Source organism: Diospyros lotus, chromosome 3, assembly GCF_014633365.1.
Source record: "Diospyros lotus cultivar Yz01 chromosome 3, ASM1463336v1, whole genome shotgun sequence".
NCBI classification, from domain to species: domain Eukaryota; kingdom Viridiplantae; phylum Streptophyta; class Magnoliopsida; order Ericales; family Ebenaceae; genus Diospyros; species Diospyros lotus.
Window position 1 is genome coordinate 21,572,219 of NC_068340.1, and position 16,641 is coordinate 21,588,859.

General features: G+C 33.7%; 1 protein-coding gene across 3 annotated transcripts; it reads right to left on the reverse strand.

Annotated features, from left to right (window-relative positions):
- Positions 1-3,980: 3,980 nt before the first annotated feature.
- LOC127797759 (triose phosphate/phosphate translocator, chloroplastic-like) lies at positions 3,981-16,212 on the reverse strand. 3 transcript variants are annotated; one of them, XM_052330898.1, is made up of 13 exons: positions 16,078-16,212; positions 15,370-15,942; positions 15,202-15,273; positions 14,547-14,612; positions 14,365-14,443; positions 14,151-14,271; positions 13,420-13,515; positions 13,114-13,226; positions 6,645-6,722; positions 6,426-6,542; positions 5,608-5,707; positions 4,761-4,861; positions 4,355-4,636 (listed from the first exon to the last, which is right to left on the reverse strand). In XM_052330898.1, the coding sequence occupies exons 2-13, from the start codon at positions 15,669-15,671 to the stop codon at positions 4,580-4,582; spliced, it is 1,302 nt and encodes a 433-aa protein (XP_052186858.1). In that variant the 5' UTR covers positions 15,672-15,942; positions 16,078-16,212; the 3' UTR covers positions 4,355-4,579. The 3 variants fall into 3 exon arrangements, with proteins under 3 accessions (XP_052186859.1, XP_052186858.1, XP_052186857.1); XM_052330899.1 differs by lacking the exon at positions 4,355-4,636 and adding an exon at positions 3,981-4,301 and having other exon boundaries at positions 15,370-16,206; XM_052330897.1 differs by having other exon boundaries at positions 15,370-16,206.
- Between the last annotated feature and the right edge of the window lie 429 nt (positions 16,213-16,641).

Here is a 16,641-nt window from a genome sequence, read left to right on the forward strand (position 1 = left end):
ATATTTGAATAAAAAAACAATCATGTGACAAGAAATGAGAAAATGAGTTTCCTGAAAAAATTTGATTGTCAAACACAACCACAAATGAAAAATTAGATAAAAAAAATGTGTTTTTTTTTTAAAAAAAAGGGCTATCAAACTCCCCTAATTGATTGTGAGGTGGAAATTGAAAGATGCTTTTTCACAATGCAGAGGATAAATTATATTATTAATTTTTAAAATTTACACTTTATAATAAATTAATTATTATATTTTAATTTTTATTGTTATAGTTATTAAATTTAATTTTTGTTATAAGTTAATTTATTTTTTAATATTCATCAAATTTTGTTAACCAAAACCGGCATGTGATATATATTAATATAAACTTAAAAATTGCTTAATGTTAAATTAACACAAATCCCTTTATTAAGTAATTTTAAATTGAGATTAATATATAATATGCTAATTTTTTTAATAATAAAAAAAAAACTAAATTGCAACATTTGTACTTGATGGGTTGTACATTGAAAAACGTTTGTAGGTCAGTGTGCCTATGACTTCTTTTTTTAATCTTTAAAATGCTAAATGTGGGTTTGATCTGTATATATAGGTAATGTTGGTATCATAATTCTCAACTCTAAGAGCATCATATATTTCTCACAAAAAAATTATCAAATTATGTTTCTGCTCAACTTTTAAGTACTTACAAATGAAAAATAAAAACTCATAAATTAAGTGGTTGAATTATAATAAATTAGGAGTCAGGTTCAATTTCTTATTTTGCACAATGAGACAAAATTTTTATCTGCGATTTATCTCCTCTGCTAAAATCAAAGACACAAGCGATGAGAGATCGCGTAAAAATAATAATTCTAAAAATAATAACCCATTTTCATAAAATCTTATTATTGCTTAATTAATGTGATTATGTGGTTTAAGTTAGTTTTATAATTAAAAGTAGTAATATTTAATCATAAAAATTAAAAATAGTAAATTTATTCTTATATACTTATGTAGTTTTAACTACATATATAGACACTTTTGTGATATATCTTTTTTAATAATTTTATTCTAAAAGAGACACTTTAATCAATCACTCACTGAAAGCGTTTTTTCTAATAATTGAACCAATAAACCTTAAACTGTTTTCTTTGAGAGTGATTCTTACAACTAAAGAAAACTTAGTTTAGCACAAAGTAGAGACATTAGAACTCTTGGTTTAATTAATTTATAATCTGATGCTTTGATTGATTGTTTTCAACGGAATAATTAGTGATATGTAATTGCTTGACGATTTAAATATATATATATAAATTATAAAAAAATGCAATTCATATAAAACAACAATTAATAATAATTAATGCCAACCGACGCTAAACAGGGGAAGTCTTGATCTCATTTGTTTACTTTTCCACCCACACCCCCCTTAAAGTCCCCCAATTCCTCATTACTGTCCTCGGAGTGTTCCATTGAATAGATAACTCTCAATGATACAAAAACTTTAACAATTACCACCAAAACAATAACTTGGACTACTTTGGTTATTTTAGCAAATATAGTTAAATAATATTTTCAAACTTTTTGTTTTACTTGATCGTTAAATCTATCTCCATAAGTGACTAAAATAATTAAAAAGATTTTGAATAACGTTAATCCTGTTGCATATTTATTATCTTACCAATGCCTAATGCTACAAAAATAATAAAAAATATTATTAGTATATCATGGTGTATATCTTGAGCTACATAATAATGTTTCAATGTATAAAATGCACTCACCTAAGACGCTAAGGCGCAGTGATGCGAGAGATATTTATGTCATTTATATGCATTGTGTAGTTTAAAATATACATAAATGATGTACATATAGCACCACTCAAAAGTAATTAACCGAACAACAATATATATATATATATACATCATTTATTATAATAAACTATTATGTGAAATTTATAATCAATTATGACAACCCACATCAAAATAAACAACGGATAAACCCAGAAGAAGAATAAAGGGATGAAAGAAAGCAAAGGAGGGCCATTTCTTGTTATCTTTTATTATTAAGGGGTGAGGGCAATTAAATTAAAAGCTAGCAGTTTAGGCAAAGCCAGAGAATAATTGGTTGTATTCTAAGAATTTTAAGGGGGGAGGGGGGTTTGCTTTTTGTGTAGCTTTCCCCCATCATCAGTCTCTATTATTGTTGGTTGGATGGACCTCTGAAAATTCCTACCAACTCAAAAAAGAGAATATCACAGCCACCCACAATGCCAAGATGCCCCCACCCACCACCCCAACACACCTCAATCTCTCTGTCTCTCTGTGTGTGTGTTATATTATATCATTTTTAGATTGCATTCATTCATGTAATTAATTGTGAAATTGAATGAATCGGTTTAGTTCTTGTTGTTATAAAAATAACATCAGATTCGAGCAAGATTATAGTTAATAATTTTTAAAAAAATAATAATAAATAAGAAAATTAATACATAATTTTTACATAGAAAACCCCTAATAAAATTAGGGTAAAAAATAGATAGAAAATTTTATTACAAAAAAATAATAAAAATTATAATCTTTCCCCTAAATCACAAAAAAAATAACAACAATAATCTTTTCTTAAAAATATGGGAACACTCTCTAATATTTTTAATTCTTTATTTTTCTTACTGAGAGGGATACTAAGGAATGCTCATCCAATGAGCTGGGAGGCCAATTTACAGGCCTCCCTTACGCGTTAAAAAACGTGTCGATGGCGCCACATTTCGGCGCCCTCCTCTTCCATCTTGTCAAAATTACAGCTATTTACGGTGACTGGCTTTTGATTTCTGCTTTTTCTCTTGACACATTTCGGCGCATAGCTGCACCTTTGTCCTTTGTCTCCTTTAATCTCAGCGCTACACTTGTTAGGGCAATTTTGCAAGTTAGTGTCGTGTGGTTGGTTATGCGGCTTCAGTTATTTAGCATTCATTTTCACAAGCAGGAAATTAGACTAGCATTCATAATCATAACTAATTTGACCATATGGAAAATTCAAATAATTTACGTCAGCTGTAAAGCTGAAAATATTGTTCCAGTGTCATATTCGAAATAAAGATTCGAATCCTAATTACCCTTTCCCAAAACAAATATATAACTATGCTATTTTTCCTAAAACAACAATATCAACCCACTAATTTAATCTTACTAAAAGTGTGTTTGATTGCACATATTTTTCATAAAAAATATGTAATTATTACATATTTTTATGAAAAATAATCAAACACTCTTAATGACTACCTAACAATCTATACCATGCAAGAAAACTAATTTTGATTTTTAAATAATTCACATGAACCTTCCTTGCTACTTCTAATTTGCCCTGTAAATATAAATATGCGGAATGTAAGTGTTGATATGTGAAAATACGTCCTTATATTATATCTAAGACAAATTTTGCTTCCAACCACAGACTAAAACATTCTAATCATACAAAGTAATGATTAACATTTCGACTAGCTAGCTATCTCTAAACAACCAATCAAGCAAAATAAAACCCCTATGCTGGAATGGGGCCACACCGTGTGGGCTTTGTGCCCCACGTTTCACGTGCTATTTGTCTTGCTGTTATAGGTTTCAATCAAGCCCACAGTAAAAACCATGACCAGGCCGACCATTCCAGCCCAAGTTTGCCAAGATTAGATAGTCTTGTCCATGGCCTTAATGATCCATCACCTCTTAACTCACCGCAAAGCTTTTGTATAAATCAATTAGTTGAAATAGCTTTTTCCCAAAAGTGTAAGGTAACCCTCGACAAAGCAAGGAGTTAATGAGATACAAAACAGAATAAAATACTATTATTTCATTATATAGAGATAATCTGTTGCCCGCGAGCATGCAAAGGGGTGGGTGGAGGGCCATGCTAAGGTTCACGCCCCCTCTAAATTTGTTCACGTCGAACAAATGTTATGTTGTCCAATGCAAATAACATAATATTTCACTTTCATTATAATAACACAAAGAGCAAGGCTAACTAACAATTTTGCAAGTTGAAGGTGCGAATAATTTATGTGCCAAAAGAAGGGTGCTTTCCACAGTTTGTAATAAGACTCGGAACTAATGCAGGAAAACCAGATTTTGGAATAGCTTCCCTAAACCAGATTAAAGAAATCCTTGCTGAGAATTAGCTTATGTGTGCAGGCATTAACTGCTGCAATCAATCTTCGATATTGTGCACTCAACTTTTCCTTTTCAAAAAATATTTATTACCCTCAACACGAAGAATTCAGCATAATCAGCTGATTCAACTGTTACCCTCTACTGATCAGGAGTGTGAGCAGCCTTCTGAAATGGAGAAAAATTGCAAAGTCAATTTCCATTTTCTGTAATGTCTATGGCTAAAATGTATCTTTAATATTTTCTTACTACTTCGCAAAAAGGAAAAAAAGAAAGAAAAATTGCAAGTCAATCGTTGAAACGGAGCCAAATATGTAAATAAAAATTATAGCAGAGGAGAAGGGGGTCGAAAAAACAAATATGGACTTGATTGTTGAACAAAGGGCAATAACAATACTGTAGCTTGGAAATCCTGGTCTACTGGACAAAGATTTGATGGCATATAATCATGTACATATTACATATAATACGAAGTTGTAGGATGATGCATAAGAGAGTAGCTTCTACAAACAGAAGTAAAGCCTTGGTCAATTATGTTAAACATCAAATCATGGCCTGGATAAGTGAGGTAGAAAAGCAAAAATTGAGATTAAGCGGAATAAAAAGGTACGGGCAATGAAATCTTACCCGTTTTTGCTCTTCCATGTTTGCCTTAATAAGGGAGTAGATGGCAACACCGGCAATGGCTATTGCAGTACCAATCCCGGTCTGTCGAGAGATCTTGTTACCTGCCAAATGCGACCATCCATATATATTAGCATTTAGTTGAGAAGTGGTTTGGTGAGCGTAAATACAACTAATTCTATTGACATTGAAAATCTTTGGTATACCTTAGGTAGTAAAGCATTTCTGGAGCCGTTGCAACTCTTTACTGAAATAAGTATCTAGTTTGATTCGTATTCCTAATTTGCACATCAACTAGCATGGTTTTTTTTTTTTTTTTTTGAAATAATTACCTAAAGCCATATAACAAAGATTAGCCAATGACAACCATGGAGCATCAAGGCTCAGATTTCCAAATTGGCTAAGGTGTTCTGGACTCTCAGATCCCATTTTTGAGCAACTGGCTAAAATGACTTTCTAATCCAAAACATAAAACATAATAGAGATAAATAGATAGTATTATTTTCTAAACATTTATTAAAATGAGTAAAATAAAGTTGTATTAAGATAATTTATCTGTAATGTCCAAGATAACTTATTCGAAATGGAGAGAAATAAATTTATATGTGAAATCTAAAATAAGAAGTTAGATAACTTTTTTCCAATTAAATTTAACTAACACAATGAAAAACACTTTTGTTTGGAATGTTTTTCATATCTTACTTTTTTTCGATCTATATCTTAGTTAACAAACACTACCTAAAGAAATTGATTAGGTCATGGCAAGCCTCGTCTCTACTGAAAACTTTTTTTCTTTAATTTCACATGTATTGTTTTTAAGTGTAGAAAGAAAAATGTATGGAGTAATTACCAAATACTACAATAGAGAACCCAATCACAAACACGCGCTTTAAGACATTTCCAACTGCATGTGTAAGTGGGGCAACTCGTTCCAGAGTGTTAGTTGCAATCTGTCAACATAAAGAGGTAAACTTGATCCTTCATATAAAAGTTCAATGCGAAGGAATTAAATAGCAGATTGATGCATTCAATAATAAATAATCAGGAAGTGAAGAGATATCAGATACCAGGAACTAAATTTACTGAAAAAAAGACATGCATCTAATTATGATATCCGTTTGCAACAACATGCACATATATCAACAACATTCTCTAAGGGTCACCTTAAGCTATTACTGGGCACTTCTTCAAAAGAAAATCTACCTAGGACGCTACATGTATTTGTCCTCTTGTGGAAAGATGTTTTAACAGTTCTAAAGGAATAAAAAATATGACAAAGATCTATTTTTACGCATGTTTACTGTGTACTCATTCTGGCGAGCATAACATATCTGGTATATTTTGGGAGATGTCAGCTATTATTAATATGAGCAATGGTTACAACAAAGACCATTGCTGGAAAACCTGTCCAGTGCTGACATCAACTTGACAGTCTGGACTAATGTCTTTATCTATAATACTTCTCACATTTTTTCATATTGGATCATCTCCAGCCATTAAGGTGAAATCCTACAAAATTTTCATAAACACGAGCAATATACATCAATTTATGTCTTTGGCCCTCTAATACACATCATGGGATCATAAGACTGAATGACCTTAAAAACTTGAAAAAGTCAATGGATGAAGTCTGTAAGACAAATATATGAATGTGGCATGTACTCTCACCTGGTTATAAAGATGATAGAATATTCCTATCAAGAAAAGATCTGACAAGAATTTGTACAGACCTACTTTTGCAATTGCATCCCTAAATCCATGTTGCATCAGCTGGGGCCCCTCAATCTGAAATCACACATGTAAAGAGACTCTGAATATGATTTGACGAACTTCAACTAAACAGGAGCATTATTAATTCAGTTAGCATTGGTGGTAAAACAAACTTACAATTACTGCTGGTGGGATGCAAAACAGAAGGCCTATTATTGAGATATAAGCATACACATTTGTGCTGTCCATTCCTGTCTGTTGAAATAAATATTATATAAAAATTTTGAGCATAAGGCAGGGGAAAGAGTGAGAAGAGAAGCAGCAAATTGACAATGTACAAACGTATGGATAAGAATAAACTTATTATGCACTCATTTTATATATGGGAAACCAATAAGAGAAAATATACACAGCACATGGCATTGACGTCAATCAAATCTCACAAATGAGTCTGTTTTACCAGAAATTAGAGAAAACTTACGTCGAATTGAATAACTGCCACAAGTTTATTGAGAATTAGTACAGGAAAGCCATAAAGCTTAGATTTAACTAATAAATAATTCATTATACATAACAGAAAACCTGGTACAGGTAACTAAAAGAGGTATCTAAACATCTTGGGCATCAAATTTGAGCACTTCCACCACATGCAATTAAATAGTGAATAATGTTTACACATCAGGTGCACTCAGTAAAGCCTCAATAGCATTTAAAATTGATTGAGATCCTTTTATATGATTGAATCAATTTACATGATGAACAGACAAAATTTAGTTAAATATCAAGGTTTTTAGGTGATAATTGGTGGATATGGTGTATTTCATAGGTTTCTGAAAAGGACATTATAGTTATCAATTAATTTCCTCCAATGAACCTCATGAATCCCCAAACAAAAACAAAATGAAATAAAAAAAAAAACAGCATGTACAGAATGTGCCTGTAATTTTTTTTATATATATATATATATATAATCATCTTTCAATACATGAGCAGCTGATGCTTGGATAATGATATTTGTTCCCGTAAGAACCTATTTTAAGAACTCATAGAAATACCTCAGACAATGTGTTTGATGTACAAGAATGAATTGAACTACTTCAATGAGCCTGCACATGAGATATCTAGTATATGTGTTTGTACAGCAGTATCCTTGGCCCCTTTTGTTGACTCCTTAGTATGATATACACTACTATAGAGAGTCCTTCACATAAAAATTGGTTTTAATGAGTAACCATTCCTCAAGGATCCACATTTATCTATCATGCCTGCTAATTTGTGTATCTGAGAAGATGTATCTCCTCTACCTTGCATAAAAGAAATTACATAGATTGGATTAAAAGGGTAAATCATCTTAAGATTAGACTCATGCCTCGTCACAGAATATTCAGATGTAGCTTACCATATTGTAATGATGTAACTTTTCTATTTCATTTATGTTCCCCTAATAGAATAACATCAGCCTCAACTACATGCTGATGAAATCATAAAACAATGCACACAACTTCTTAAATTCTTGTGAGTTGTGCATAGTGCAATTTCCAATGGATGTCTAAATATTTCATCCACTTGACTTTTGACTTATTTTTTGAAGTAAGAAACCAACAGCATAAGGCTTGATTCAAAGCCAACATCCTCCTAGGATGGATTCTCATTGGCAAGAAATAAAGTTCATCCATTAAATTTAAAGACCAGGAAACAGCGACTAGTGTTTGTATTACATGTGGACTTGATGAGTAAAGAGGGTGATGGCATATGTCTAAGCCAAGACACAGAGTGATGAGATGATGCTATATTTTCACGCTTTTAATATTCTTATTTTATTTCCTATGGTGTCCTTTTTAGACCTAGACCATTAAATCTAGGCACCTAACTCATGTTTGTTAACCATTTAAGAAAAACTAGCACAACCATGAAGTTCTATTTATACCTGTTGGAAAATTTGGTATATTCATAGGACCAAAAATGATAAATGGGTGAATGAAAAATTGATGCTTAAAATATACCCAATGCCACACAATACGCCATGTGTTAAATCGGGGACAGGGTAGGCTTTCGTGCATATAATATATATATATATATATATAACCACTACGGGCTTTCAATCCCAATTCTAGGAAGCCTGTCCTAGTAGCCTCCTATAAATTGAAGTTCTCCATTCATTTGAAATAGAACGAACACACTCACAGATAATCATCTGCATTCTTAAATCATTCTCATACAAATTTCTAATAGGATTTAATCGACGTTCAAGTTTGCTATAAGGTTTCGAAGTTTGTGCTAACTTCTCAACTGTCAACCATTGTACCCTAGGAGATAGACGCCAACCATTCTCAAGCACTCTCGATGAGGCGATAAATCTGTTTTAAGGACATTGTGTGTCACACAGGCCTCGGTTTGCTACTCCTATGCTATTGTTGTTCTATTTCATATTTTGTTGGCTCTTTAATTATTCTGTTGCATGATTATTTAGATTTGTCAAGCATTAAATTCAGCAATTTGGCTAACAATCTTAAAACAAATTCTACTCACATTGAAGTTTTATTTTAGAAATGGCTACTCTTACGAATTCTGCAGGAACCTCTAATAACATAGTGTAAGGATCTGTCTCTGCGACCCAAATGCCTATTACTGTGCTTATGGGCCATGGTGAAAAGCCTGAGAAATTCAATGAATTGAATTTCAAGATGTGGCAGCAAAAGATGTTGTTTTACCTCACTACTTTGAATCTTGCGAGATTCTTGACTGAGGATGCTCCTAAGTTAAAGGAGGGTGAAACAGATATGAAAATCATTAACGTTGTTGATGCATGGATGCACTCTGATTTCTTGTGCAGAAACTATGTGTTAAATGGTATGCACGACTCATTGTACAATGTGTACATTACAATGAAAACTACCAAGGAGCTATGGGAATCCTTAGACTGGAAATACAAATTTGAGGATGCTGGAACCAAGAAGTTCATAGTTGGGCGATTCCTCGATTTTAAAATGGTGGATTCCAAGACTTTGGTCAGTTAAGTGCAAGAACTTTAAGTAATCTTACATGAAATTCATGTAGAGGGGATGATCCTAAGTGAATACTTTCAAGTGACTGTTGTTATTGAGAAGTTGCCTCCTAGTTGGAAGGACTGCAAGAACTACCTTAAGCATAAGTGAAAGGAGATGAACCTTGAAGAGCTTATCGTTAGACTTCGAATTGAAGAAGACAATAGAGGGTCAGAGAAGAAAGGTTTCAATCCTGTCGTTGCTAAAACAAATGTGGTGGAGCACGTGCAAGGCTTCAAATACAAGAAGAACAAGCCAAAGTTGGGACCTAAAGGAGGAGTCTCCAAGAACAAGTTCCAAGGGAAATGCTTCAACTATTACAAGATGGGTCATAGATCTATGGAGTGCATACTTCCGAAAAAGAAGATTAGGGGCCATGAGGCGCATGTGGTGGACACCATGACTAAATATGTGTCCAACATAAGCCTGTCAGCCATGGTATCTGAGGTGAAGTTGGTCGGGTCTAACCTGAGAGAATGGTGGATTGACACTGGTGCCACGAGGCATGTATGCTCAAACAGAGAGCTGTTCACCACCTTTGAGCCACTTGATGGGGAGAAGGTTTTTATGGGCAATTCTACTTCTTTTGAGATTGAGGGACACGGGAAGGTGTTGCTAAAGATGACGTCTGGAAAACAATTGACTTTGAACAACGTGTTGTATGTGCCAGAAATTCGTAAGAACCTGGTGTTCAGGTCGCTGCTGAACAATCATGGATTCTGTATGGTGTTCGAGTCAGATAAAGTTATTTTATCAAAATCTGGAATGTATGTTAGGAAGCGTTATATATCAAATGGGCTTTTTAAACTCAATGTAATAACCATCATGAATAAGAGTAATAAGCCTTCGGTTTACTTGCTTGAGTCTTCCAATTCATGGCATGGTAGACTAGGTCATGTTAATTATGATACATTGCGTAGATTAATTAATTTGGATCTTATACCCTCTTTCCACATCGATTCAAAACATAAGTGTGAAACTTGTGTAGAGGCAAAATTAACAAGATCATATTTTCAAACAATTGAAAGAAATACCGAACCCCTTGATCTAATTTAGAGTGATGTGTGTGATTTAAAATTTGCACAAACAAGAGGTGGCAATAAGTATTTTATTACTTTTGTCGATGATAGCATAAAATATTGTTATGTGTATCTGCTTAAAAGCAAGGATGAAGCTTTAGAGAAATTTATTCTCTATAAGAATGAAGTTGAAAATCAACTTAATAAGAAAATTAAAGTATTAAGAAGTGATCAAGGTGACGAGTATGAAACACCGATTGGCGAATTCTATGCACAACATGAAATTATACATGAAGTCACAGCGCCTTATTCACCTCAATCAAATGGTGTTGCGGAAAGCAAAAATCGCACATTGAAATAAATGATGAATGCAATGTTAATAAGTTCTAGACTGGTTCAGAACATGTGGGGTGAAGCAATTTTGTTAAGCAATTATCTTTTAAATAAGATACCTCGAAAGAAAGAAGAGAAAACTCCCTATGAACTCTGGAAATGTAGGAGACCATCCTACAAACACTTAAGAATGTGAGGTGTCTGAAAAAAGTTGTCATTCCAACTCCAAAGAAAATGAAAATAGGTCCTAAAACAGTCGACTGTATCTTTATTGGGTATGCACATAATAGTAAAGCTTATCGATTCCTTGTGTATGAGGTCTAAAAACCCAGAAATACACAAGAACACTATAATGGAATCGAGAAATGCATCGTTCTTTGAAAAAATGTTTCCTTGTAGCTCTAAAGAAGGTTCAAGTTCGTCTAAATGAACATACGAAACTATGAATGAAGAGAGTCTTTATTCAGAATGTGAACAAGAACTTCAGAATGAACCTAGACAGAGCAAAAGAACAAGAGTTAAAAAAATCTTTTGGCTTAGATTTTCTAACTTACTTGTTAGAAAAAGAACCACAAAATTATGAAGAAGCTATAAGCTCTTCAGAGGGACCTTTGTGGAAAGAAACAATTAAAAGTGAAGTTGATTCTATTTTACAGAATCGTACTTGAGAACTGGTAGATCTTCCTTCTAGTTGTAAAACATTAGGGTTCAAGTGGATCTTTAAAAGGAAATAAAAGCAGACAGTTCTATTGATAAGTATAAGGCTAAACTTGTAATTAAAGGTTATAGGCAACGAGAAGACCTAGATTACTTTGATATATATTCTCCTATAACGAGAATAAATTCCATTAGGATGATACTTGCAATTGCAGCGTTGCGAAATTTAGAAGTACATCAAATGGATGTGAAAACAACTTTCTTAAATGGAGATTTGGATGAAGAAATATATATGAAACAATCTGAGGGTTTTATAGTTCCAGGACAAGAAAAGAAAGTTTGTAAAATGGTAAAATCATTGTATGGTTTAAAACAAACGCTTAAGCAATAGCTTAAAAATTTGATAATACAATGATAACCAATGGGTTTAAGATCAATGAGTGTGACAAATGCGTTTATATTAAAGACACGGGAAACGACTATGTCATTTTGTATCTTTTCGTGGATGATATACTCATTGTTGGTAGTGATGACAAGATGGTCAAATCTACCAAGAATATGTTGAATTCAAAATTTGACATGAAGGATATGGGGTTAGCATATGTGATTTTAGGGGTTAAAATCACAAGAGTGTTAGATGGTCTCATTTTGAGTCATTCACATTATGTGGACAAAATTATGGAGAAATTCAACAAGAATGATAATGGTGTGGCTAAAATACCATTAAACATTAGTCTTCATCTATCCAAGAATAGAGATGAGAGTATCCCTCAAGTAGAATATTCTAGAGTAATTGAAAATCTAATGTATTTAATGAGTTGTACTAGACTAGATATTGCTTATAAAGTTAGTAGACTGAGTCAATATACAAGTAATTCCAGTGCTGATAATTGGAAATCAATAGTATGAGTACTTAGGTACTTACGATATACTTGTAACTATAGACTGCACTATACCAGATACCCAGCTGTCCTAGAAGGATATAGTGATGAGAACTGGATATCTGATATAAAAGACTCAAAATCTACAAGTGAATATGTATTCACACTTGCAGGTGCAGCTGTGACCTAGAAATCCTCCAAACAGGCTGTTATAACTATGGAACCTGAATTTATAGCCTTAGACAAATGTAGTGAAGAGGCAGAATGGCTATGCCATTTCTTAAAGGTATAATTGGATAACTGGATAGTAAATGTAATTAGGTACTTACGATATACTCGTAATTTTTTTATCATTTAAGAGAAGTACCAAAATGTAATTTCAGGTATAACTGGATAGTAAATGTTAACATAATAAGTAGTTGCAAGACCCCTAGGCAGATTCGACACTTATTCTGTAATCTTATCAAAGTTTCAAATGCTCAGCAGTTACTTCTTAGATTTAGAGAAGTCCGTGCAACATATGCCCTCCTATTATCAGTTCGACTAACGGTGCATATTTGATACCCTGGGGCTTCAGCCCTCCATCCACCAAGAAAAGGAATAAATTAAAAAGGGAAGCAGGGACTCAAGGTGTTCTGCCACTCTCCCAGACCATAAAACTAAAGAAAAATTTAGAGTTCTAAGAAAAATTATGGGTCAGAAAATACCTCACCATTGCTTTCTTCGAATAGATACTCCTGTAGGTGAATGCGATATTTGAGATCATAGCACTAACAAAGCCGGTCCAGTTGAACGAGAGTTCTGTCATTGATGCCATTGATACACCTAACATAACATAGGATGCACAGAGCTACAGATAGACGTTTTTGGCAATTCAACAATGTTGGGACAAGTTGAGATTATTTTATGATGTCACCACAATGATAATGAATAATACATCAACCAATTAGGTTGGGGAACAGAATGGTTGATTATAAAGAGAAATGAAAAAGATATAGGAACAAAGCTGAATAATTACCAATAACAACAGGGGCCAATGATAGCCACAAGGGCAGGGGAATTTGGTGGCCCAGAAAAAACTGAGAAGCAGCAGCATTGAAGAATGGCTCAAGTGCTGTAGAAAAGTACACATACGCAGTTAGCATACAACGTTTACATAGCAAAAGCTAGTATTGTGACAACTAAGGCTTAAATTATTCATCTAACTATATTTCAAGCAAATCCATGCTAAGAAGTGGCTTATTCACCAGGAATTATGAAGCAATAAAATACATATAAACTGAAATAGCCAGATGCCATCGTTCTTGCTACTAGTTTCGAGTATTAATATTGTGAACTGGGAAAGATTATAATGTCCATTGATTTAGATATTTATATCCAAAGCCACACTTTTTACCAAATAGTGTTGTCATGTATTCCATAACAAAAATAATTTATACACTGAAAAGTAGAAGAAACATCATTCTCCCCCGGCATTGCCCATCACGCCCACAAGAAGAGGCAACAAGCACAATCATTTGCAGACTAAATATAAGATGGATTAGATCTTATGCAAATAGGCTCCCCAGCATCAAGAGAACCCAACTCCATTTTCTTACAATATAACTTCAAAACAATATATGTTTTATAAATACCATGACAAGAGTCTAATGAATGATGGACATGCACATAAGTTCTAAACAATTATTAACATAAATATAGAATGTCAAAACTCCATCCTGTCATAGCTTTGCTTCAGTAGTCTTATACCTTTGATGGTATGCGTAAAAGACACAGCTACGGCAGCAAATGATACGTTAGACATGACATGTCCAAGGGCATGGCAGAATGCTACTGGAGTGAGGAGTGCCAATTGTTCCTTGTCAATTGGCTGGGCAAGTGGGCATACAGATTAGAGGCCAAGTAAATTATACAAGAAAAGTGTGTCTAGAAGTAATAGCAAATACAAAAGATAAAAACTCACTGCACGTTTTGGTAGACCAATAGCCCAACTGAAAAGACAGTAACCCACACCAACTAGAAGATGGACAACCGAGACAAAGCTTCAAAAGGGGGGCCAGAAGAACAGAAGAAACAGTTAATAGCTGCAAACCGAAATTGGTAACATAATAAAAAGGGCCTAAGCTTTCAGCAAAGGTAACTTACTATGGATATGGAAAATAATTGTAAACTTGCTTGTTCAGAATATTGAAAATGACATTTAGGAAGTACCTGCATAGATTCATAGAATAGACTAGGTAATCAGCAAAACAGAGTTTGTATGCAACTTATTATTGGCAAGAATAGTTGTTGACATTAGAAAAAGAAAGCGTATGGCAAATAAAAAATGCCCTTAGGTTTGATGAGACTACATAAAACAGTGACAAGATAGGGAAATAACCAAAACACCTACCGGCACAATATTATTAGCAAAATTAATTTCAAATAACTAGTCATCAAAATTGTTGTTCTGGATATTATTGTAACAATTTGATAAAATACAATTACTACACATAAGAAATAATAAATACTTCTTTTTTCAGTTCTGAACACCAGACCTTCTTGTAGGTTACATGAGCTTCCACCAAAAAATAAAAAGTCAAAATAGGTTGCAATCTGCTGAATATCAATTAGCAACAAAATCCTTACAAGCAGTTGCAATTTTGTAACGCGATTCCAAAATTACCCCCAACCGGAATTTAGAAGCAGATGTCAACACAAAAAGTCAACCAAACAGGCTACGGAAAAGGCAAGCACGCTTTTCATAATAACAAGTACATCGCTGTCGTAATGAACCATAAATGCATCATAATTAGCTTACCACATAAAGAAAAAGAAACCTGTAACCAGAACTGGAAATCTCTCGCCAAAGCTCTGAACAGGCTTGTGAAACCTGCTGTTTATAAAAAGTTATTAACTAAATAGTAGCTAAATGCATATATAAAGAGGGAAGAGACAGTAAATTTGGATTGGATTGGCAAGTCCTGACCCTGATCCATCTGAAACTTCAACCTCACTGCCATCTGCGTCCGCGGCTGCCGCCTTTGCTACCAGAGTTTCTACCGGACGGTGCCGCCTTAACAATTGACCCCAACCTGATAATCTCAGTGCCTTGCCGGACAACGTAACCGGCGCCGGAGATAGTTGATTTTCAGGAGAAAATTCCAGGCGCAAGACTGTGGAAACAACTGGTCGACTCTTGAGTAGAACCAAATTCGGAGAAGCTCTAGTCGAAGACGAAAATTTTGAACGGTTGATGAAAAGCTGATTCGAACTAGCAATTGACGCCATAGCTAATGAAAGGCAAATTTAGAGCAAACAAAGAAAATAGAAAACAACTCGAGTCTATGTCAGGGAAACAAAGAGTTCAGGAACTCTGTCGCAACTTTTTTGAGCAAAGAAACAACAGAACAAATAGGAGTTTTTCACGGAGAAATCGAGGAGTCGGACGATGAAAGCGGAGTCACCAAAGAGAAAATTGCTTATAGATATGCAAGAACAGCGTATATCATCCGGAAAGGAGTCCAAAAACCCTAGAATTCTTGTAATAGTCTTCGAATTCCTGAAGGTTCAACAGATAAGCTTCTTGATCAAAACCTATCAATGTGAAAATCTAGTTCCACAAGTATACATATATATATGCATATATATAAATCCTATTCCGTGTAGAACTTGAAAATCAGTGTTAATGACAAACAGTTTCTGACAGAATCTGCATCGATGATCGACGGAGTTTGACGTGAACTTGAAGAACTTCAATCATAGAGAGAGAATATTTCTACAAATACAGAGAGAGAGAGAGAGGGAGAGAGTGGGGGGTGGTCGTTACTCGTTTGATTCGTTTGTCTCTTAGCTTTTTGCCTCTAAAATTAAAATACCCACGCTTTTTGCTTCGGTTAGCGACATGTTTGGCTACAAAAACTATTGCATTCTATTGTAGTGTTAACAGTGATCGTGAAGTGCCTTTACAATCAGCTCAAATTATGCCTGCGTACGTTATTATTTATTTTTATGTAAAAGAATAGTCAAATTAAGAGTTTAAGATCATCCAGTCATCATTTATTTATCTTGTTTAGAATTATTTTCAAATTTAAGTCAAAAAGTTAGGAAGTTTAACATGAATATAAGGATATGCATAGCAAACTAAATTAAGTTAGAATTGTGCTTTACCACTTATAATAATTCATTAAGATAATATAACTGAATTATTGTAATTACGTATTTAAAATGTGTGCCCATAATTTGATAAACATTGTCCTTA

What these genes read in the sequence shown, in the direction of transcription:
- LOC127797759 (XM_052330898.1), bottom strand. Translation starts at nt 15,671, where the DNA reads ATGGCGTCAATTGCTAGTTCGAATCAGCTTTTCATCAACCGTTCAAAA. An exon ending in GGTTTCTTTTTCTTTATGTG is followed by an intron (nt 14,613 to 15,201) that starts GTAAGCTAATTA and finishes GAATCTATGCAG; the next exon opens with GTACTTCCTAAATGTCATTT. An exon ending in TCTATCATCTTTATAACCAG is followed by an intron (nt 5,708 to 6,425) that starts GTGAGAGTACAT and finishes TTATGTTGACAG; the next exon opens with ATTGCAACTAACACTCTGGA.